Below are 25,199 nucleotides of genomic sequence, written 5' to 3' on the forward strand. Positions count from 1 at the left end.
ATTGTCTTCACAGGTTTGCTACGGCAGAGAAAAGACAAAATTTCAGTGAGTCCTTTGAATATTTTATGTGTAATATTTCTAAGGCAAATGCTCTGTTATTTGAAAAAATGCACACATGTAAAAAAAGAGAGAAGTCCCCATAGCTTCATTAGGATCTACATTCTAGCAAAAAATTGACACCACTCTTTTGGGAACACATTAAGGGGGGTTTGGCATCCACACATTCTAGCAATATTATTGTTATCTACTGAGGACTGTAAGCAAAGACTCTGTTAAGAGGAAAGCTTGAATTGTCTCAAATATTTTCATATATTAGGTCTTGTGAGAAGGTTGTATTAAACCAAAGTTATGTGAATTTTAAGCACTTTGTTTATGTATCTAAGATTTCTTCCTTCTTAACTAATTCTCTTTCCTTATTTCCCTTTAGATTGTGAGTCTTTTATTACATGCTCTATAATAAATATCTGTTCTTTTGTGAAAGTGGGAAACAAAGCATATACAACGTTTTACTTATAGAAATGCCTTCTATTGGTTACTAAATTATTGATCAAATGATGGTGTACATTTGATGAATTGGACCCATAGATGGCAGGATGGGATCATTCAGCTCACATTCTTTAAAGAGAAGACTTAGAGGAATAATCTCTTTCAGTTGCTCATGTTCAGGAAGGAAAAAATACAGTTGAAAAATAATAATAAAATTCCAAATAATTCTGAATCCCTAATTTTTTACTAAATAAGGAATTTTGCTATGAAGAGTTGGCACCCTGTCATCCACTATTAATTTTGTAAAAGCACTTGTTCCCTGAGGCTGATCTACAGTGATCTGCAGAATATTCTCTCTCTGTCTCTTTCACAAAGAGACTTTTTTAATGCAGGTATATTTCAGAAATTTCTGGATAGATAATCTAGTGGTTGAGGGATTCATTGAATACTAGCTTTCCAATAGTTTTTTCCACTCTCACTTGACAAAGTACATACTCTTTGCCTGAAGTAATTCTATTGGTGAAATTACTAACATCTTTACTTAGAATTACAGTAACTCTTCCAATGGCAGTCTAAAGCCCACAGGCCATGGAAGGTAAGGGGGTTTAAGGTGACTTCATATTAAATCAAAGCCCTTTCTTGTTTCTCTGGGACCTGAGACAGATATGAGCAAAGGGGCAAACAAACTGAGAATGCGAGAGGCTTGTGAAGAAGCGGGAGGCGTGGGGAGAGCAGTTCACCAGAGACTGGGGTGCTGCATCTTTGTTGGTTAGTGAGTTGTTGATAACACACATGGTCACTGGGCCTATTAATCAGAGAGCAGCCCAATCCGACCAGCTGCCAGGGCATCAAGGCAGATCATCAGCCTGTGTTCTTCCTTTCATAGCCCAGCCTATGGAAAGAGTGGTTTACTACCCATGTCTCTGCTTCCTCGTCTACCTATTTAACCTTAGTCCACAGCACGTGGCTTCTACTTCCAGTTTTCTACAGAAACCGCTTTGGCAAAGATCCCTAATAATTGCCAATTGTCAGAGACAGTCGTCGATTTTCAAACTTTCTCTGACCCGATGTAGCATCGGACACTGCTGACCCTCCCTCTTCTTGACTGGGTCTCCTCCTGTGACCTCTGTGGCACTGATCCTCCTCTGGCATCTCCGTCCACACTGGATCTGTGTGCTTCTACAGGATGCTTCTCTTCCTCTGCACACTCCTTGATGCTGATTTTACTTGGATTTCAGTCCTTACTCATCTTTTCACTCTACATGGCCTGTATGAGAAATCTTATTTACGCTCATGGCTGAAACTACTGACTCCATTCTGATAACTTCCAAATCGTATCTCCACTCTGGACTTTATACCCAGCTACCTACTGGACATTGCTTCCAACTGAAATTGAACACATTGTCTAAAATTGAACTCATTTCTCTTCTTTCAATCTCCACCTTCTCCCCAAATCTAAAAGTGCTAATCCTCCTCTTGTGTTCTTTTCTTGGTTAATGTCACCCAAACTAAACGTTGGATGTTCTTTAGATTCCTACAATTCCCTTCCCATTCTCTCCAGATTTGGTCATTAATTCCCATCTTCTAATTATCTCTCAACTCTCTCATCTCTGGTACTCTTTTTCGTGCAATTATGTTCTTGTTGAGCCCTCCACATTGCCTAAGAATGTTTTTCAGAAACGACATCTGTTTATACCCTGTCTTTATTAGCATCCTTCAATGGCTCTCCAAAACCAGAAGGATAAAGTCCAAACTCACTTGCAGCCCTTCCTGTGCTAAATACACAACTTGTCTAGCCTCATCTTCAACGCTCTCTTCTCCCACTTTTCATTCCAACCATATTGAAATACTATCATGTCTTCAAATGTAACAGATTGTTTCATACCACCATGTCTTTACATGAGCTGTTCCATACTAGAGTCTCTCTTTCTCTCTCTCTCATCACCATTCCCACACCCAGGCTCAACCCAATCACATCCTCACTTCAAGGGTTATCTCTGCTATAACCTGCCCTGAGTCGCTGAGACTGAGTTGATCATTCTCTCATTTGTGCCATGCACATTGTGCTCATGATTGTTGTTGAATGAACCCTGCAAAGTTCTCCCTCTGAAAATGAGACAATGGGGCTAAAAGGCTATTTTGAGTTATATCTTAGTTATAATTTATATAGTGATATTACTTACGCTAGATGACAGGCCTTCCATTGCCCTTGAGACTGGATTAAGGGCCTCTTCTCTGCCCTAGCATGCTACCATTGACTATACTGCATTATAGTTGTCTATTTCTTGTCCCTCTCCTCTCATTTGTCTGAGAACACTTTGAGGATGGGGTTCCAGTTCTATTAATCCTTTTCTTTCCAACATCTAGCACAGTGCTTTGTACACTGTAGGCAGTAAACATATATATTTGAAGAATGAATGTTGCTATTGAATAAATTATCTGAATCTCAAAATAGAACAATTGTTTTAGTTCTGCCTTTACCCTTTGCATCTCCTAGATGTCTCAACTTCTATGCTGCAAACATCATATTTAATCTGGAATTAGCACCACAAAGTCTGCTTCATGCCCTGAGCAAAGGATGAGGTTAAGTTATGAGCTGGAGTTGGGACATTATTTCAAATTTGCACACCTTCTCCCTGGCTTGCAAATGACAGTTTACTATCTAAATCCTCAGTAGAGTACTGGGCAGTCAGTCATCAAATTTGGTCAGCCATCTATATATAGGTTTTTGAAATGAGTTGAACTGAGTGTTCTTAAGGAATATGATACATCACAATGGCTAATTTTTATTGAATGCTTACTTTGATCCAGGCTGAACGATAAATGCTTTACATGCACGATCTCATTTAATTTTTATCCTGTAGGTGGAAGCTATTATTGCCCTCATCTTATAAATGAATTAACTGAGGCTTTGGCATTTAGGTAACTTACTCAAAGTCACACATACCTGATATGTGGTAAAACTGGGATTCAAACCAAGGCCTGCTTGACTCCCTTTAGTGAAACACACACACACACACACACACACACACACACACACACATACACATTTACACACCAAAAAATGCTGCTTTCCTTTTTAGATGGTCTTAGTTATGGCAAAGCTCTAAACTATAGCTTCTCGCCTTTTGTCTGGTGATCTGGAAAATGTAGGTTATTACAAATGAGGAGTAGATTATAATAGTCTCAGGATTTATCCTAAATAATTATGGAGGACAGAGAGCTGATTCCCAGTGGCTAAAGCTCTGTTGGAATGCTATTATGAACCAGTTTGAGTGTTTGCTATGTATAAGCACTATGCTAAGTAACTCACACTTCCAATTACCCTGTTCTTGAGGGTATTAACTATTCAGGGTTACAAATCAGGAAAGCATGAACATTTTCTTATTCACGGCACATTCCAAATATCACCATGTACACAGGTGGCAGACTCTTTGGAGTCTAATTCCTTTCTCCTGGATGAGAAGATGGGTAAGTTAGCTTTACACACTCCCTTAACTCTATGGAGGGCTGTTCTTTAGTAACAGATTTTGCAAAATTCTTTAGCAGGTCACAGGCCTATATTAGATCAGCTTAGAACTGGCCTCTAGTCTTGGATCAGTTTAGAGGTTGAAGACCCTCCCATTCACAGACCTCGTGAATATATGCCAGGTGTTCTTATCAAGGGACACATCACTTTCTCCAGCTAGCATGAATTTTAAGACAGCTGCCTTTCCCCATAAATAGTTTGCAGATTCACAATGGCGGTGTTGGATGGCTGTATCATTCCAAGGAGATTTAAAATCCCATAAAAATGTGTGTTTAAATGTCTCCGAGTCTCATTTTTGTATAAGCTTTCAGTCAAACATTGACCCCATTCATCTTTCATAAACTTAAATTTGATATCTGGTGTATGATTTTTATATCTAAATATTTATTTAAAAAATAGTTTTTATATATTGAAAAATAGCATCCAAAACAATTAAAGAAAAGTTGATCAAACTGCCAGAAGGTCAAATATGTTATTCAACTGATACAATTTATTTCTCACTCCATTGAGGGTTTATGTTCATAGTGAGAGACAGTCAAAGGCAGGAGTTAAAACCTTGAGCTCTGAAGCCAGATTGCCAGGATTCAAGTTTTTGCTTTGTCATTTATTAACAATTTGACTTTGGCCAAGCTTTTAATCTCTTTTCATCTTAGTTTCCTCATCTGTAAGAAGGGAATTATAGATTTACCTTTTTGGATTGTGTGAGAATTAAATGAACAAATTCATATAAAGAGATTAGAATAGGATCTGGTCTATCGTAAACCCATAAAATGTGTTATTTTTAATCACTGTGATATTGCCTCGTATATCTAGAGATTACAAATACACATTCTATAGCAAAAACACAGTTCATTCATTCATTTATTCATTATCCATTCAATCACTTATTATTATTAACTAATTTATTTATTCACTAAAGATTTACTGATTGCCTATTAAATAGCAGGCACTGTGCTTGGTTATATGGGAGACAAAATAATTAATCAGATATCGATCCTGTATTCTCAACAAACATAATTTGGTGGAGAGATAAAAATATATATAAAAATAATTATTGTACAAAATAGAAATGCTTACTGCAATAAGAGTTTCAGATGAGGTCATATATAAGAGTTCTGAATATACAGAAATTTCTTCAAACTTCTAGAGCTATGTTCATAATGAAAGACAAGATTTGCATATTATGTCTTTATTAACAAATTAATCAAACTGCACTTGTATTTCATAACACCTCTACAGACAGGAAGCCAGTGGCAAAACGAGATCATTAGAGTCTATTCGGGAGATACCATATTTAGAAGCCTTTTCAGCACTGCATTATTTCCAGCTGATGTGTTGAGGTTGCCAGAGTAAAACAAACACTTAAATAAGTGACATTTGTTCCTAATTTGTCGCATTCATTAATGCTTCAGTTTTGAAAATCAGAATGTGATTTGGAAATTTAAATAGCAAAAAGTTAATGTATTATTAAGCCTTAAATTTTTCTTTACTTTGCCTTTTTAATTCATTTATTCTTTCAGGTTCTTGAATATTTAAACCATTTAAAATGTTAATAATGTACCAAAGAAGTATCAATATTTACATTAAATTGGAATTCATGCTGCTTTATAATATTTTCAATGGTTTATATTATTCATAATTACACTAAATAAATCATCCTCATGGAAGAAACTTAAGCAAGTATGATACACTATGGCTATCACAAGGCAGGAATGTTTTTCTTTCAGAGTGGAGATACTAAGAAATATTAGGTCATATTAAGCTGGAATAATAAATTATGTGATGTTTTAAAAGTATATATAGAACAAATCATTTTTAAATGATTATTTTCTGTTAACAACAAACCGATATATTTTATTTAACATCAGAGGTTCTGAAATGATGGTAATCCAAAGTTCATAAATCATGAAACTTCTTATTATAGTATATTTTTAAGTAGTAGGAATATTATACGCCCCATCCCCATTTCTTCGAAATGGAAATGATCATGTCTGTGATGAACTACATAATATTTGCATTTTTCAGAAACAGCTTACTATCACAGGACGATAACAAATATACATATGTCAGGTTATTATAAAAATAGTAACTATGAAAGATAAGGATGATTCAGATAACTTTGTGGAACTGAAAAGACAGTGTATTCTGTGTAATCTTCTTCGAACATTTTGAGAAACACTCCACGTCAAATCAGGAATATTTTATAGTTATAACAATTTGTTGGTTACTCAGCTTCTAAAAAAAGCACTAAAACTAACTGTAGGAGAAAACATTAGCATAGGTTTCTCTCCCTTCAACTAATACTTGTGTTTGCTCTTCTTTTTTAATTTCTAATTTTTAGGAACTAAGATACATTAGAAATATAGCATTTATTTTAGTAAAACCTTCAGTTGTATTTCAAAATACAGTTTTGAGTAAAAGCATTATCTATATGGATAAAATACTTTGTCCATGATCATTAACTTCCTATTTCATTTTACTTATGGCATGTGAAATTCTTGCTATTCCAAGATGAATATCTAAAGCAAACCAACCAAGAGTAAATTCAACCCAAATTAATCTATGCTTAAAGATAATATAACACATTTTTAAAAACAAACAAAACTCCACTAAACCCACTGTTTTCAGTCAGAAGACATTTTTCAGTGGGTCTTATTATTTATGTAAATTTTTCACTTTTCTTAGCTGTAAGACATTTTCCTGAACACATTTAGACTTCTACAGAGATTATAAAATTCTTGAACACCCATACTATTTTGGGGCCAAGTGTCCTTTGTGTAAAGAACATGTCACATCAGGCTGAGTTCTAAAATGAACTTACTCCATTCTTAGGTTTTTCCTCTACTACTGGATAGGAGCCAAGAGGCCCCTGGAAGCGTTTTGGCAACACTGTGTTACTTACGGGTGAGAGGCAGGCTAGCATTGGTTGTGCCGAGCTTGTTGGCAGCCACACAAGTATAGTTGCCGAAGTGCTCCTGGGTCACGTTGGTAACCGTGAGAATGGATCTTGTGCTAAAATTTTGAATTATAATTCCTTGTTGGCCATTGAAGAGCCTAGAAGACAAAATAAACTCTAGGTAAATATGTATTGTGAATACCATTTTCATTTTTATCTTAGATGGGGTTGTCATGGCAACCCATAGACAGTTTTGACTACGCTGGTGTTAGCCTATAACGTGATAATGGTGCAATTATACTTCCCTTACATTAGTAGATATCAGGGAGGAGAAGTTGTATGATAGCTGTAGACTGTTCCTATGGGATTATTTGCGCTATAGAACAAATTGATCTTAGATATCCACATGTCTTATTCATATACTGATTTGTATTTTACAAAATTAAACACAACCAAGACAATGGCATCTCATCTGTTAAAGTCAAGAAAAAGTAAAAGGAATTAAATATAACTATTCCATTAAAAACACAAACTGATGGTTTCTGACGAGCTGGCTAGGATAGGTCTAGGCCATTTCAGATGATATTATTAGATAACTCCCATGAAAGTTAACCCTATGACTGTGATAGGGTGGTTCTAAGTCCAGCGTCAACACCACTTTACTGCTGCTAAGTATAACCCAGATAGATGACTTCGTGTTAAATCTGGAAAAAGGCACCAGTATAGTATCGAGGATATCATTTAACGTTGAGTTTCATTTCTGCCACATTTTAGGAATGTGCCTGGGAAAGTCCTTTAACCTTTCCGGGCCTCCATATAGGATTCAGTTTTACCTGATTCCACTCTGACTACTCCACAATCTCTCTCTAAACTTACCATCAGAGGCCCTCACTCTTAAATAGGCTGGCATAATTTTACCATTTTCAATGCTCGACATGCCCACTCCTGCTTCACTCCTTTCCTGATTCTGCATCCAATGGTCATCATCCCCTTTTATCTCCACCAGCCAGATCCCTCCCTCCTCATTTAGGTCTGACCTAAGTCCTATCTCTCTTTCTCTTATGCTCCTTAAATGACTCTCTTGTCTCTCTCTCTCTGCATATTTCTCTCCAAATTCTTGTGGGATTTATAAAACCAAAACCACATTTTTGCATTGTTCTCTCTAGTAGTTTCCATGCACACAAGTCTTTTCAGCCCCCCCAAAATTGAATTGTTTTAAATTCCTCAAAAGGCAGAGCCATATAGACATACTTTATTTTATATTTGAGTCCTACATAGTACTTAATAGTGGCATCCTACCTATATAATAAATAGTTCATAGGTCAATGTAGTCCAGGTGACAACCCCACAACACAGGGATTGGTAAGCTGCCTTCAGTGGCCTCTTAAAGAAATTCTCTCCCTGAATATGAATTCTTCTATAATAGGGATGCCAACCAGACAATAATTTCTTTCTAACTAAGCCCAAAGTTTATTGGGGAAAAGATGTGCTGATCACAATATGGGCTATGTAAGCTCATAGCCCAAATGGCATGTTAGTTTTTCGTCTTTAATGTGTTCAAGTTTAGTACTAAGTATTTCTTGAATCATGAAGATGTTAATAAATGGCATTCCCCTGAGAGTTTAGGTTGAATGCCTTTGCATTAGGTTATGTGACTTGCATCTGAATTTAGATAAAATATACGGTAGTTAAATGCAGATTAAAATAAGCAGCCATGCTTGATTACTCTGGGAATTACTTATGTTTCATGTAATAGCTGAATTGGCTTATCCAAAACTCAAACTTTAATCAGATTAATAAAACTTTGAGTTGAATAAACATTGAAAAACTTTAACTTGAGCAATAAACCTAATGATCTCCAACTCTGACACAAGAAAATAGGGCACAAAATATCAAAGATATGGCAGTTTTTATTCCTCTGTCTCATATTGCAAATTTATCAACAATTATGATAAAGCCCATGGTGATTGTTGCATATTTTTCTGTGTCACACTAATAACTTTATTTTTAACCAATTAGTATATGTTACATGTAAAAATTCACAGTTTCATTGCCCTGAGAGCTTCAGCATTATGGCTCAAATCAATTTGCCCATGTCTATGATGCAGACACATTTTCTCCAGAAGACTCAAAAACTCCCCAGACTACTAAATCCTCATTGTGTCCTATCTACCAAAACTAAGATACATTTTGCCGCTAAAGCATTGAGAAGAAATTAGTCAGGGTCTTCATTTGGATAGACTCTCGAGAGAAAATCTCAAAGGAGTATATTTAGTTACTTCACAGCACTGTTTATGTTTCTTATGGCTGTCTGTCTAAGTTGGCTTCCAATTCTCTGCTCTTTAATGTATCTGAAGGCAAAGCCCCAGATGTTGCTAAATCACGCAGTGTATGCATGCTCTGTATGCGTAGGCCCATTTTTGGCCTCTGGCCAGCAGTGCTATGTGCATCCTTCCCAGAGTGGCACATCAGTGGCACATTAGCAGCTGCAACCCCTGCTGCTCCCATCAGCCTGGCAGGTGATTATAGCCAATAAAAAAGAAAAGTGTCATCCCCGGGGGGATTTTCTGTCCTCTAGAGAAAGCTACCTCTCTGAGATTACTTAGCATGCTAAAGCTTACTTTCTTCTATAGTTGGGTGTTTTAGAAGTGCTGACTCCTCAAACATCATTTAAGAACCTATCTTCACCTAGTAGATGGCTGGGATAGCTTTTCCAAAGCTGATCTTAAGGGAGACTGACTTCTGAGATAGTATATATCTCTGGAGGGTATACTTCTATGATTTTTCTCCAAGGATCCTGGCCAGGCGGTACTTTCTCAGCTATTTAAATAAATTCTGAAAATAGTCATTAAATTGCTACAAAGATGAGTTCTATGCTAGGTGATTAGGGACTAGGCTGGGCAATACATGATCTTTGAATATTTTTGAAGGCCCTTGAGAAGGTCAAAGCTGAAGAAAAGAATCAGACATATGAACAGGTGTTTACAACAAAGGGTATTTTAGTCATGATGGTGACTCTGTTATGATGATTACATCTTAGTTACTGGATATAGAAATTTGAGCCACACTTAGAAGTCCCATCATGTATGGTCCTAATGTAATTTCACTCCTTGACTAAAAACAAATAATAAAAAAGTTCTTTAAGTGATGGCACTTTTTTCTTTATGAAACAGATTTATTCCAATATGGTTGGGTATAATTATATTTTGTGTAAAGAGAATCATTCTTTTTCTTAATAAAAACATATATTTGACAAATTAAATTGTTATTCTGCGTTACAGAAAACTCTTGATAGGCTTCAAGCATGCACATAGGAGCCAGCTCAAAGAATGGCCCTGGCCCCACTGGATTTTTCATATCCATCCCAGACTTGTTTGAAACCAGACTTCCTTGCATCAGTGATGTGAACTTTGAAAGTGACAACTCAAGCAATAGTTCACAATACACCTTGCAATAAAACCAGAGAACTAAATCCAGAAAATTGCCTTCTTTGGAGTTCTTTCTCTCTTTTCCCTAAATACTTAACTCTTTCAAGTTCTAAGAGAAGCTTTCTTGTATTGACTTACATTATAGAATGAGAGATGTTTTCCTATAGTCCCTCCACTCAAAAAGGGAGAAACTAATCCTGTTGAGCTAGGGGTTAAATGTGGTGTTCCTTTCCTCAGCAGCACATGGTGCTTGCTTAGAAATGCCTGGCCATTTTTATTTTTTGCATTTTTACCATTCAGTGGACCCCATGGCTATATAAGATCCTTCTGTTACTATGAACCATGCTGTCCTCCACTCTCTGCCACTAATAAGAGTTTGTTCCATACTGCTATGATCTGAATGTTTGTGTCCTCCCAAAATTCATATGTTGAAATCTTAACCCCTACAGGTGATTGTATCAGTAGGTGGGGGTCTTTGGGAGGTGCTTAAAATTCACGCAGGTGGGACTCTCATGAATAGAATTAGGGCCTTATAAAAGAGGCTCCAGAGAGATTCCTAGACCTTTCTGCCATAGGAGGATACACCGAGAAGTCTGTGACCAAGATGAGGGCCCTCACCAGACCATGCTGGCATCCTGATCTTAGCCTTAAAGTCTCTAGAACTCTGAGATGAATTTCGGCTGTTCACAGGCTACTTAGTCAGTGGTATTTTGTTATAGCAGCTCTAAAGGACTAAGACACATACCGAGGACCATTGCCCTCACTCTTCTTCCTTCTTGCTAATGCCTCATAAATCTGTGAACTGCGGGCTATTTGCTTTGCCAGCAGATGCTGCCAACTCATAAGCGACACAGCCTGACCAGCTAACTAGTTCTGAAGTAGAATAGCTCTTTATATTTTCAAGTGTCAGTCAGAAGTAGCACATCGAAAGTATGCTAATAACTAGGGATACTTCTATTTCTGACTCATGAAATGTTCACAGACTTTATAACCATAATCTCTCTCAGGCAGTGGCTATCTGGGATGGCTAGAAGAATCCACAGCAACAACACAACAGCAAAACTGACCACACAGCCATTGGCACTGATTGTTGAGATTGCAAAAATAAATGGAGCAGCTACACCAGACCTTATTCATTTTATGTATAAATCCAACCTCACTACATATTTTGGACCTATTGTTTACTATCTGCCTTTCTAGGTCAGATGTAGCAATAAATATTTCCAGAGAAACAAAACCTTCGGGTGCAAATAGTCACAGAAAGACTTCATTGCTAACATAGGAAATATATATGAGTGTATCAGACAACAACATTTAAAATATTAAAATAACTTAGAATAGGGGTTGGGAGAGGTATTCTCAAATGATGATAGGTCTTTTGTTAGACTAGAATTACAAGGGCATGTGATAATATATCATATTATATAATTGGATAAGATTAATATGGTCTTATTAACTGATCTTTGGGTAGTAGCATGGCAGAGATGGAAGACAGTAGAGGAAGGAAGGTAGTTCTTGAATCATAAGAGTTATATTTACAAAGAAAAGAAATGTTACTTCCAATAATAAATTGCAGGCTTGTGGAGTTCCAAGAGATAGTTTGAACTAAAGATAGAACTTAAAAAAAGAGCTTTAGAAAAAGTCATGGGTGATGGCAGAACTTAATGGCAGTCTTAATGGAAATGAAGTTTTATTTGGTCGTTAAATGATGATAAATGCCTCTGATGATTGAGGCACTGACTTAGGGACCAAAGTAAAAAAGACAAATATGACACAGTTACTACCTAAAGCACCTTATCTACACCTGAAAATCCAGAGATGACATTATAGGACCTTGCACAACACGTCTCAAAATGCCTCTCTCAACGATAAAGAGTTCTAGCTTATATATATTTTGGCTCTGAATCAGGCTGTATTTCTCATCTTTTCAATGTGAGCAGGAATGCTTTATGCATGTAAAAAATGTTAGCTGTTCTCAGCACATTTATGACCGAAGTAATCTAACACTAAAAAATCTCAACACTGTGCAAGAAAAGTTTGGTGTTAAGAGTGTGGGAAATTGATATTCACAGAACATTTAAGCACTTTCAAATGTATATCAACTAATCTTCAGAGCAACCTTAGGAGGTAAATTTTATTACTCCCATTGTACAGATAAGAAAAAAAAAGTTAAAAAGATTACATTAATTTATATTCCACCATCTGATAAATGGTAAAGCCAAAATTCAAATTCAGGTATTCTGACTATTACTATTCTCCCAAAGTAGCAATTGGTATGCAAATCACCAAGTAGAATCCAGGGTATTGTATTTGAGTTTGGAGAGACAAATCAGAAATCATGGATGATGCAAGGAAATCAAGTCAAGCCGGTGAATAAAACCCATGGAGCTGAATAACCAAGTAGCATGTGGCATCCGTGCCAGGAAAGCCAGGTCCAATCCATGGGGTGACTCTAATGGGGTAGAAAGCCAAACAAAAATGGAAGGTTCAGTTCAGCCAGCTATCTGGAGATTTCCCTGGACCAGAGGCACTTAACTATCTATTTGGGGCTTAGTTATGCCCATCAGTGCCGCCTCTCACAACAGCTGTCTTTAGCCTCCGATAGAGTCAGCCTTTCAGCTTACTTACAGTCCCGAGATGAGAAGCATGAAATGCACTCTCGCTTCCCTTCCTCCTCAAACCACCTCCCCCGACACACACACCTTCAGCATCAATTATTGTTTGTTTCTTCCCCTAGGTTCACTAAATATTTGGGTGGTAGTAAATCTCTCCCCATAGTGTAGAGGCAGAATATAGTCAAGAATGGCAGAAAAATACTACCTAGACGAGTGGCAAGAATGCAATATTTTTAAATAAGTCCAAAATTGACTCTACAGTTCAAGTTCTAGTGATGCTATGCAGTTGTGTTCTCTCTGACTTGGTCAAATCATCATCATAACATCAAATACAGTCATATTTCGCTTAACAACAAGGATACATTTGAGAAATGTGTTGTTAGGCAATTCCATTGTGCCAACATAACAGAGTGTACTTACACAAACCTAGATGGTATACTCTATTACACACCTAGGCTATATGGTACTAACCTTACGGGACCACTGTCCTACATGTGGCCTGTCATTGAATGAAATGTCATTATGCATCCATGACTGTACTTCTCTCTGTAACACCATTTTGCTTGTAAGTTTTCACATATTTTTGTAACTTTTAATTACTGCCCATATTTCTCATTAGAGTGTAAATACATTAAGGCAATCTTCCTGCTGGTTTTGCTATACATTGTATTCCAAGCACATAGTATAGTGCAGGGAACTTAATAGGGACACAGTAAGTAATTGTTGCATGTTTGACTGAATAAATTATGCTTTCACATTTTTGTAATTCTTAGTTTTTTCATCTGTGAAATGGGAAAAATGAATCCAATCTCAAAGTGTTGATGTAAGAATGTTTTTGAAGTTATATAAAATGTAATATCTATGCACATATACATACCAAAATGAGGTAGGCACTAGATATATGACAGCTGTTATTATTGTTCAATGATAGGGTCTGTTTCTTAGAACAGATACATTTCCTCTCAGAGGGCAGCAAAATATTAAATATTGAGCATACAGGAAATTATTTTTAAAGAAAATATGTAGGAGAGTGACTGAAAATATCATTGCATCGTGATTTCAAGATGTGCCCAACTCAGTATCAATTACACGAGCGTTATCAACCTCCTCTGGGTTCTTCACAGATGTGCAGGGTAGATAAAAAAAAATAAAAGTAAAAAGGAGGAGGAGTAAGAACTGCTAAAAACCAGACAGGAATGAAAATTTATGTGAACATGCTGCTATAGCAACCTATTGGTTTACTGTGTTGCTTTGTACTTAAGGTTTGAAAACAACATGAGATCATTTACTCCTAGGAACAGACTGAAGAATATCATGCATCACTGTCTTAGCCCCAAGGGGTATCTATCTTTAGTGGCACATTTGAATAAATTAATGCTATTATAATATATTAGGACACTTTAAAGATTTTAGACTTTATTAGGCTATTTAAAATGTAGGTCTTGTTTACTTTATCAATTTTAATGAAATTAATAATTTTTGATTAGAGACCTTTGGGTTGCCTTACTTGTGACAGTCTGATTTGCACGGGGATGATATTGCCTTTTAACCCTACATCAAATAAACAAAGGCCACAGTGCAGGTGTCAATCCTCTCCTGAGTGCAGTAAGACTTGTATCCCTGACAACCTGGCCTATGACTGGATTTCTCCCCTCTGCTTGAACTGCTTTTCTAATATCAATGTGCCCAGGATTTTAATGTCAAATTTCATCCCACAATATACCAACACAACCATTTTGCAGCGACGACATTCACAAAAAAGAAATCCTGGAAAGTCAGCGTTGAGCCCCAGAAACGAGCTTCCTTTTCGTAATCATCTATTGGGTGTACAGTGTCCCACAATCTAAGGTGACAGGACACAATTGTGCTAATAGTCTCTTATCAATTTGAAAGTGTATTAAAATAAAAATGGCTCTACTTTATTATTATTAAAAGGCCACAACTTATTCTTGCAATAGAGTGTGTTCCAAACACCATGTTAGATGGCGGGAACACAACGGTGAACAGGGCAGAATCCTCACTCTCAGGTAGATTAAAGATTAGGAGGGGAGACGAACAAGTAAAAAAGTTGAGTATAGTTTAAAAAGTGGTTTGATAGAGGTGAGCACCTGGGAGTACATCCGGAAAGTTTCCTCTCCTAGTAGAAAAGGCTCAGGGTAGTTTTCTGAGAGAAGGTAACATCTGAATTGACACTAACAGACTAGCAGAAGACAGCCAGCCAAGGGTAGCCAGGGATGGGTGTATGTGTGGAAGGGGCTTATAAGCAAAGTGGCCAACACGTGAAGTGGCCTGAAAGACAGAGCTCATGTTACAGTTTGGGATCTAAAATACTTCAGGATGGCTAAAGCCTCTATAGTGAGAAAGTAGAATGGGAAGATTCATAGCCACAGAGGCAGAATACAAAGCCCTCCCATGCTATAATGTGGCATTAGGACTTTTTAGAAACAATCAAGAACGACTGAAGGGATTCAAGTATATCAAGGGATAAGATCAAGGGATATCAAGTATATCAAGGGACTATGAATTTTAAGAACACAACCCAAATCCGACTGTTTACTGGTGGACTGTGTCTGCAGTATTAACACCTCAATTTCAGTAGGTCCCAAACCAAGCTCAGCATGATCTCTCCCAAATCTCTTTTCCTGTGTTTCAAGCCTCAGCTAATGACTTCACCATTCACCTTGTCATTGATATAGGAAACTTGGAATTACCTTCAAATTGTCCTTTCCTTTTATCTAAACTGAAATATTCAAATACAACCTTTTCTCTCTCTTGCTTTTTCACTGCACAACAAATACTCTAGTTTAAGCCATATTTTATATCTTTCCCATCCATTCCTTCCAACTGCTCTGAGAAACACTTTGTGAAGACAAGGAGTGGATCATTTTACTAGTCTCGAAAAGCCCTTCAATGGCTTCCCAGTGGCTATGAAATCAATCCAAATGTCTTACCATGACATTTAACCCACTCCAAGTCTTGTCCTAAGGTGCCTTTCTAACCATACCTCCTATTATACCTGATTTCAAATCCTGTACTCCAAGGCATTAAAAAACTCTCCATACAATGCTCATATGAACTTCATCATGTCCTTTCCTGGCCTACGATTATTCTTGACCCCTTACAATGCTTAGAAATACTGCTCATCATTTGGTGCCCAGGGCAAAAGCTACTTTTTCCCTGAAGCATTTGTTAATGCTCTGATTTCAGTTGATTGGACCCTTGCTGTGCACATTCAAGGACTCGACCTAGGGTTCCCTTAGGATCTTCTTGCTTAGTATTTATTTCATTGTGGTGATTTTGATGACATATCCTAAACTCTAAGTCAGGGGATGTAAACTGGAGTTGGTCCGCTTTCAATTTTGTTTGCCTGGCCCACTGCTTTGAATATAATAATATGCATTTATGTCTCACAGGGACATGTGCTTTCCAGTTCTCAGGAGGTGAAATGCTCCCACTTGTTTCACATATTTACTTTTTACCTCCCTGGCCTTGAATGACAAACTCATCACAGGGATGAGGGAGTTGTACTGATAAGACTTTAGCTATAAAAAGGAGTGAAATGTCATCAGAATGAAATTAATAAAATAATAAATAATAATGAGCTAACATTAGAAATGTAAGTTTCTTTAATGCAATAATTTATTTCCTTTTCAAATTTTTCAAATTATCACACAGACAAGTGCCCAATGCATGTTTGTTGAATGAAGAAGTAAAATCTCAGGTCAGCAGAGATCATTTTTAACATGGGGTGTTAATTAGGTTATTTTCAGTCCTCTTCTAAATCAAAATATGTAACTGATTACCCTTGTAAGAATGGCCTTGCAAATGAGAGGGTGAGAGAGAGAAAGAGAGAATTAACTTATTTCTAGTCTCTTGTGACTAATCAAAGTTGTGGTGGAAAATTTAGAAGAGGGATATCTTGACACAAGAGTCAGGAAATTAGGGGTTTGTTTTGTTTTTGTTTTTTAAATCACTTTATCGAGATATGATTGACATATACAAAGCTGTATATATTTAAAATATACAACTCAGTGAGTTAGAAGATAAGTGTATACCCATGAAACCATCACCACCAAGGCCATAAACATATCCATAATCTCCCAAGGCTTCCTCGAAATTAGATTTTACTTCCCATTCTGTACTTCCTTTCACCACATTATTTCACCTTTATGAAACAAAGTTTTTTTTTCGGGCATAATCTAGTTAGAATTATGCAAGGAATGGGTAAGATAGTATACAATGAGTTATATAATATGTGTTATAAGATTGCAAAGCAAGCATGTAGGGTAAAAGTTGCATGTCATTAAAATTGTTCTTGAAAATTCCTTAAACTTCCTTACTTTAAACTAACATACTTTACAAAAATCTCCAAAATGGAGGGCAAGTACCCAAGGTGGGTACAAAGTGATCTGTTGGACTGTGAGAAGAAAATAACAGAATGTCCATTTATGCTGTATTTGTATCTCATCTTTTAAATTTTATTTGTTGTAGGTCATTTAATGTATGCAACATACTAGTTCATAAATGCATATACATAAAATTTACAAATAAGTATGCATATATTGGTAGTTTTTGCTAAGTTTTAAATTTTACTTATAGGGATATACGTTCCAAAAATGTTGTAGACCACTGCTTAACATCATTGTCCGTGGTTAAGCACCTAACGACCTAGTTGGCTTTTGTTTTGGAACCATGTTATATGAAATACACATCCCCAACATAAGAAGCTCACTTATAATGGAGAGATACACTATCAGTGGTATATGTGGATGAAGACTAATTGAAGGATTCGCAAGGTATATGTCTCCCATTGTATGTCTTTCTGAAACTTACATATTCAATAGAGTAACAAGTCCACATCATTTAAATTGTTACTATTATATGTTTATCTCCTTCACTCTGTTTTTATATCTCTCTCATATAGCACCCCATACTTGAAGAGTCGACTCTATATAAGAGGAATGTAAAAGTGTTCACACTTTGAAAAACTACCATATATGAAGATGCTTTGAAAATCATAATGTGTTATACAAATGTAATGTATTCATAACTTTGACATAAATAAATTACATGTAAACCACCAAAGAGAGGATTACTGAAGATACAGAGAAATATTTTAACTTATTTTTCTGGTTTCCTTGAAAATAAAAGAAGGGAAGAAGACCCTCAATCTCATATCCCTTCGTCAAAGTGAACAACTCAGATGAAATTTATGGCCTGTCTAGATGATCGGGTAGTAAATATCCAGAATAGGGAAAAGGAGAGGAAAGGTCACTCCACTTCATTATGATCTCTCAAGTTCATCTCACCTCCGTAAAGCCAAACATGAAAAATCATCATTCCTTAAAGTGAAAACCTAACCTGACTGAAAAAGGTCATCCTACCTCTGTGTAAAGTAACTTGGTGCATTCTATATGGTTGATTTTAGACATTTTCCTATCCATTCAATGGTACCCGTATACATTGTGTACGTATCTGTGCATGCATTTTTATGCACGTAGATAACAAATGCTTTGCAACAAGGTAAAATGGTAATACTCATCACATTTCCTCTGAAGCAGTGGTGTAGACCAAACAATTGCCAGAATTTTAAAATGAGAGATGTGCTGGCATGATGTTTGTTGAAAAGAATAACCTAAAAATGCATAAGCTAAATTTGAAATTTAATGCTTGAAAAAGTCAAAATATTATAGGTTCTCAATGTCAAATACAAATATATATATATATATGTATTTTTTTTTTGGTGAGGAAGATTGGCCCTGAGCTAACATCTGTTGCCACTCTTCCTCTTTTTGCTTCAGGAAGAGTAGCCCTGAGCTAACATCTTGTGCCAGTCTTCCTTTATTTTGTATGTGAGACACTGCCACAGCATGGCTTGATGAGTGGTATAGGTCCACACCCAGGATCTGAACCTGTAAACCCTAGGCTGCCAAAGTGGAGCGCACTGAGCCCAACCACTGCACCACCAGGCCAGCCTCCAAAATATTCCATTTTTTTTAGGTACACATACATTTTTTAACCGATATATTGATAATTTTAATGTTTTATAATATATTTGCTTTTCATTCATGGAGGTAATTTGTATTTACCTCATTTGTAACTTTTGAATCCTTACCTTAAATTATGATGGAAGATTAAAAAAGAAATCCTGTGCCAATTAAAGAATTCCAAAAAGCATTGCTACTATTGGCCATTTGCCTGAAAACAGACAAAGTGAATAAAATATTATTTAAAAAGCCTGGAGCAGTTAAACTCAGCATGAGACATAAGATGGTATGTCTTTCTAGGCCACAGGCTTGGATTTCAGGCAATCTAAAATAAGAGGAGGGAATTCAACCAAGCAAGCAAATAGCAAAATTCTGATCTAAGACAAGATGGTAATGCCATCTTCACCAAAGTGATATAAATCCCATATTGTTGCAATACCTATTTAAATGTTAGTCCATTACAATGTAATTTATGTTTTCAGTCTTAATCCTAAGTGAATGTACTGTTCTCAAGCCATAGATTAATTTCATGTCATCAAGGCCATGATCTGCTTAATAATAATTAATCTGTTCTGAAAGTGTCCTTTCACCGCATATAAGGAGTATATTTCTTCTTATCAACCTTCTCTATTATCAACAAAAAAGTGGGCCGGCCCCATGGCTTAGTGGTTAAGTGCACACGCTCTGCTGCTGGCGGCCCGGGTTCAGATCCGTGGCATGCACCGATGCACCGCTTCTCTGGCCATGCTGAGGCTGAGTCCCACATATAGCAACAAGAAGGATGTGCAACTATGACATACAACAATCTACTGGGGCTTTGGGGAGAAAAAGGGAAAAAAAGGAGGAGGATTGGCAATAGATGTTAGCTCAGAGCCGGTCTTCCTCAGCAAAAAGAGGAGGATTAGCATGGATGTTAGCTCAGGGCTGATCTTCCTCACAAAAAAAAAAAAGTTTAAAATTTTGGCTTTCTATATAATTCAACTCTGAACTCTGATTTTCCCAATATTTAAATGCATATGGAGTAAAATTAAGACTGTTAGGACTGTCCCCACCAGGTATGCTGAAAGAGACTACACTGTCAAAAAAATGATCATTTTATCTCAAGGAATAATATTTTAATAACAAGTATGCAATCTTAGTCATTCTCATGATGCTTATCTAAATAGTGCAGTAAACTAAAGGTCAAATGGCTAATGTTTCTAATATAAAAAATAATTACATCATCCATGAGGGAGACAGTCTGGGAGCCATCTTTGAAGACGGCATCTGCTGATTCTCACCTCTTGACATTCATGTCCCCGTGTTGTCCCTCTCACACTGAATAGCGTCACCCTGTGAAACCAATAAGATATTGCAGAAACGACAGAGCATGACTTCTGAGACTAGGTCATAAATAGCTTCTACTTTGCTTTCTCTTAGATTACTCATTCTGGGGCAAGTCAACTGCCATGTCGTGAAGATAGTCAAGCAGCCCGATAAAGAGGCCCATATGGTAGTTACCTGAGGCCTTCTGCCAATAACTAGCACTAGCTTGCTGGGCATATGAGCGAGCTGCCTTGGAAGCAGATCTTCCAGCCCTAGTCAAGCCTGGTAGGGTGACGTCTTGACTTCAACCTGATGAGAGACCCTGCACCATAACTATCCAGCTAAGCTGCTCCCGGATTCCTGACCCACAGAAACTGTTGGAGATAATTAAATGCTTATTGGTTTAAGCTGCTAAGATTTGTGTTAAGTTGTTACTTAGCAATAGATAACTAATACTGGCAATGTATGCAAGGGAAAGAACATGGGCTGAGAGGTTGACAATCTAAAATGTGCCCTGATGGCATCTTTCCAAGTTGAGTGTTCTTGAACAGGTTAAGTCTCTTGTGTCTCACTTTTGTCATCAGTAAATTGAGGATAATAAATCTTACCTCACAGAGGTCTGAAGAATAAATAAGATAAAAGAATTTAAAGGACCTGGAAAGTGATTTATCCTCAGTAAGTATTTCTTTCTTTCTTTTCTTTAAATAGTGCTTAATTTTGCAGGGTTTTTTTAGAAGGTTTTCAAGCAGATTATTCCCGGTACACAGAAATAGATTTTACAGGATACGGAAGAACTGTAGGCACAGAAAATACTAGGGATGTTCAGGGACTGCCTCTTTTTTAATTTGTTTGTGTTTTTTTGAATGAAAATCTGGCTTTGAAGTTCTTGATTTAAGAGAGATGAGTTTTTATAAACATTCCCTTAAGTAGAAGTAGAGAAAGTAAGTTATTTCTGAATATTTTTGTAAGCCCCAAGTATAAAAGATCTCTAGGAAATAAAACTCCTCCAGATCTTGTAAAAACTCTGCTCTACTCTGACAGGGTCTCTGACAGTTTCATGCTCCCCTTAGCAATCTTGAGGTCAAGAAAGCTTGGAAATGTGCTGTATCTGTTAATTCTCTGTGTGTTTATCTTGACTCCATTATTTCAATGTCTTTGACTAAATAAATTGGGAAATTATAAGTGAGTGTTTATACGTACAGTCTTTTATTTTGCTAATTCATAAATGACACGCAATGCCTTTACCCTTGGCATTTAAGATTGATGTTTTCAAATTATTATTTTTTAGATTCTGAGGTGCCATGATCTATAGGAGGTGCCATAGTTTAGAGGTTAAATCCACGGACTCTGTATAAAGATTTGCAAGTATTCCTGGGTTCAAATCCCACCAACTATATGAACTTCTGCAAACTACTTAAAAATACTCTGTGGTTTGGTTTTCCCCAAGCAAAAGGTAAGGATAATAATAGTATCTATCTTATAGGTTTGTTGTGAAAATAAAACGGGTTAATATTGGTTAATGATTTAGAACACCGAATGTCAAACAGGAGGTGCTTGTTATATAGCTAGTTTTTCATTTTGATGAGATAAACATTTGAATGGCCTGGGCCCTGAAGGTACCATGGTAGATCCACTAAGTGAGTATACCAACAACCATTCACAACAAGAATCCTTCCCTCTCCTACTCCTTGGACATACTCAGATTTGCTTTACTATAATTTTGAGAGGAATTTATATATTCTATGGTGTTTGAGAATTTGGATATTTCCTCAAATGTAACCCTAACAAATGATAAATGTATGCTTCACTCTGAAATGAAAATATGTTTGTCTTTGACAAGTGCATTTGATTTTCACAGCTCCTAGATTTTCCTTAGGTGTGTGAGTGTGTTGGGAGGGACATGGATTGGGGAGAATCAATCTATCATTTTTAGCAGTAGTTCTAAACTCCTTTGAAGTCTAATAAAAGCTATAGTCCATCTCCCCAGGAGGAAAAAAAAAATCATAGACGCTCTGACTACGGATACCAATCGGCCCTTTGCTATATTTGCTAGAGGCCAAGAAAGTGGACTGAGGATTATTGTAGCCTGTTTTGACAATGGTTGCTGAATTTAGGAAAGGGAAAGAGAGAGAGAGATAGTAAAAAAAATCCAGGACATCACTTCACAAAATATTGGAAACAAAACGAACTTTAACAAAGGAGCTCTCACTTGTACTACTTGGAATGATTGTTAGTTTTTAAGAAAGGTATGATACAGATTCAAAAGTGACTTTCAAGATATATAAAATAGCTTAAGTCATTATTTAAATTGTGTTTTGTGGAGAACCAGGGATTTGGGGGGGGGCAGCAAATCCCTTGTTGTTTCAAGGATTTGTTCTAGTCCCAGTAGATGTTCTAATGGAAAGGAGGGTTCTGGGCAGATGGAATTGAGGCTCCATTCACCCCACATCTACCAGAGAAGTGTTACTTTCACAGATATTTCTTATTGGGCTTCCAAATAAGATTGCATTTCAACAAAGGGTTTCATAACTTTCAAGGACTGAGAACCACTCTTCTAGATGTTTGTCCATGTAGACAATCCCAAACCTAAAGCTTCTCTGTCTGGATTATCAGAATCTGAGAAAGGTTATATTGGCAAGTATACAATCTTGTAGGTGCGATGAGGGTGACCACAGACCAAGTTTCTTTAATTCTAACTATATAAAAACATGGGGGCTTCCATGGAGCCACAAAGAGGTAGATTTAAAATTAGTAAAAACATTAATTAATTAGTAAAAAGAATTAAAAATCAAACACCCCAAATTATAGAAGAGGTTGCATATAAAATAGCTGCAAAAAAATTCAGGTAAAAACCAGTCAGTTATCCAGAACAACTGAGACAGTTATGGGAACATGCTTTATGTTAAGGCTGATGTTGAAGAGAGAGAATATCTTCCACAAATCCTCTTCTGATTACAGTTTAAGAAACAAAGTACCTGCTTATATCACATCCATTCTCTTTGTTGGTGGCAATACCTAAGTTCTTATGTGATTTCACCAGTATTTTGTTTAGACGTTTAGCTGTAATTAGTTATGAGCCATGGCACAAGTAAGTAAACCCCATACATCTATGTTGAACAGTATGGAATTGCCAACATTTAGCTTTTTTGATAAAAAAATAAGGCAATTTCATATAGTTCAATTTAACATTTTCTTGAACACATCCTTCCCTAGTTTTGAAGCAAGATGTATACAGTATAGATAACATCCTTTCTCTGCATTACGTCTTCCAGTTAACCCACAGGGGCCCCACTCTTCTTTGATGACTTGATAAGAGAACCTGAAGGGGTAGGAAGGAGCTTACTGGTTGAAAGTAAAGAGACTGCAGTCAAGTCCTGTCTTCCCTTGTTCAACAGCTCTTGCCAAGGCTTTCTGGGGCTTCTCGAGGGGACAATCACACAGAGCTGAAGTGGGATTGCCCCTAAAATCCCCTTGGTTGGTCCTTTAACCATGTATTTTATCTCCTCTCCAGCCCCTTTAGTGAGAGAATATCTAAAACAGAGTGTCCTATAAAACAAAATGTTAAAATGTCTCATGGGAGAGGAAGGCAGGTGACAGGATTGAGGCAGGTGACAGGATTCCTCCCTTATCAAGGAAGCAGGCAGAGACAGCAGCCCCAATTGCTTTTGGAGTGCTCTCATGGAAGCAGTGTCCAAGTCCTTTAAGAGCTGGTTTACTTCCCAAGTAAACATGGTCGCCAGCAAAGCAATAGTATGCTGGTTCATAAGGGAGGGGAAGAAATGAAAGGCATCAGTGACGGGAATTTGTGGGCACTTCTGAGATCACATAAACCAAAGTGGACACTTCTTCTGGATGCTGTTAGCTACTCATCCCTCCCACGCGGGCCCCTTCAGTTTGCCTGCCTGCGAGGAGGCTGCTGAAAATTGCTCAAGCCAGTTAAAGAAATTGCTTAAAGTAAGTATCTGAAACACAAACACATTAGCTTAAAGTACTTGAAACACAGTAATAATCACAAAGTCCTTACTTCCTCTCTCCTTTGTACCATTCAAAGGCCGGAGGCGGCACACCTGCACCTTCGCATCTTATCAATCCACTGCGTCCGGGGGCCACGGTGCCAGATTTAATTTCCTGAATCGTAGGAGCAACTGAAAAAGAAACAGACAAAAAAACTGGTGGGTAAGTAAAAATAGTCTTCGGCAGAAATATAACACACATATATTTTTATTCTTTCTATATTCAATGCAATCTTATGCCTGATAGGCCAATGCATCACGTTTTCAGTGTTTCATGCTTCTTATACAAGACTAGTCATATTCTGCTTCATTTTTCAAGTTGGACAATAGATGAATGTTCCCAGGGAGTGCAGAGTAAATGTAGTACATTTCAGCCTTGCTTCCTATTGGAAAACTGGCAGTGTTGAGGGGAACGCTTCATCTGTACTGCAGTCAAAATATACTTCAATAATAGCTCTCGTTTATTGAGTGATCACCAGAGCCAGTTACTGGGCTAGGGGCTTTATATCCATGATTTCTCACAGTAATACTCTAAGCTAGACAGTATTATCCCAAGCTTACAAATGTGAAAACTGAAGCTCAGAGAGGTTAAATAATTTGTCTAAGGTCACACAGCCACTTAGCTGCAGAATTTGGCTATGATGTCAGGTGTGTTGACTCAAAGCCTTAGCTGTTTCAGTACTCTGTGTCTTTCCCTGCCTACTCCCAACGCTTTAGCACTTTAGGGATTTAATTTATGTGGTTTCTTCTACCTGGAATGCTAGTCTTCCCTATTTCCACATATTCAAGGCCCAATGTAGGTGTAACCATCTGCACACTCTTCCCTGTTGTTCTGACTGGAAATAGCTTTCTCTTCTCTGAGCAGTTTATTTAAATCTCTCATATCATACTCTTTCTATCTTGTATTGTAATTATTTGTGGGTGTGCCAGGCTTCCTTGT

The 25,199-nt window shown here is 37.0% G+C and overlaps 1 protein-coding gene across 1 annotated transcript in view; it reads right to left on the minus strand.

The window, feature by feature from the left end:
• NEGR1 (neuronal growth regulator 1) overlaps positions 1-25,199 on the minus strand; it is a 473,734-nt gene that overhangs the window by 159,198 nt on the left and 289,337 nt on the right. Inside the window, exons 5-6 of the mRNA XM_058540322.1 lie at positions 24,271-24,391; positions 6,918-7,069 (exon numbers count right to left, since the gene is read on the minus strand). Of these exons, the coding sequence (XP_058396305.1) occupies positions 6,918-7,069; positions 24,271-24,391 (273 nt within the window). The remainder of the gene's footprint in view (positions 1-6,917; positions 7,070-24,270; positions 24,392-25,199) is intronic.

Source organism: Diceros bicornis, chromosome 4 (genome assembly GCF_020826845.1).
Source record: "Diceros bicornis minor isolate mBicDic1 chromosome 4, mDicBic1.mat.cur, whole genome shotgun sequence".
NCBI lineage: Eukaryota > Metazoa > Chordata > Mammalia > Perissodactyla > Rhinocerotidae > Diceros > Diceros bicornis.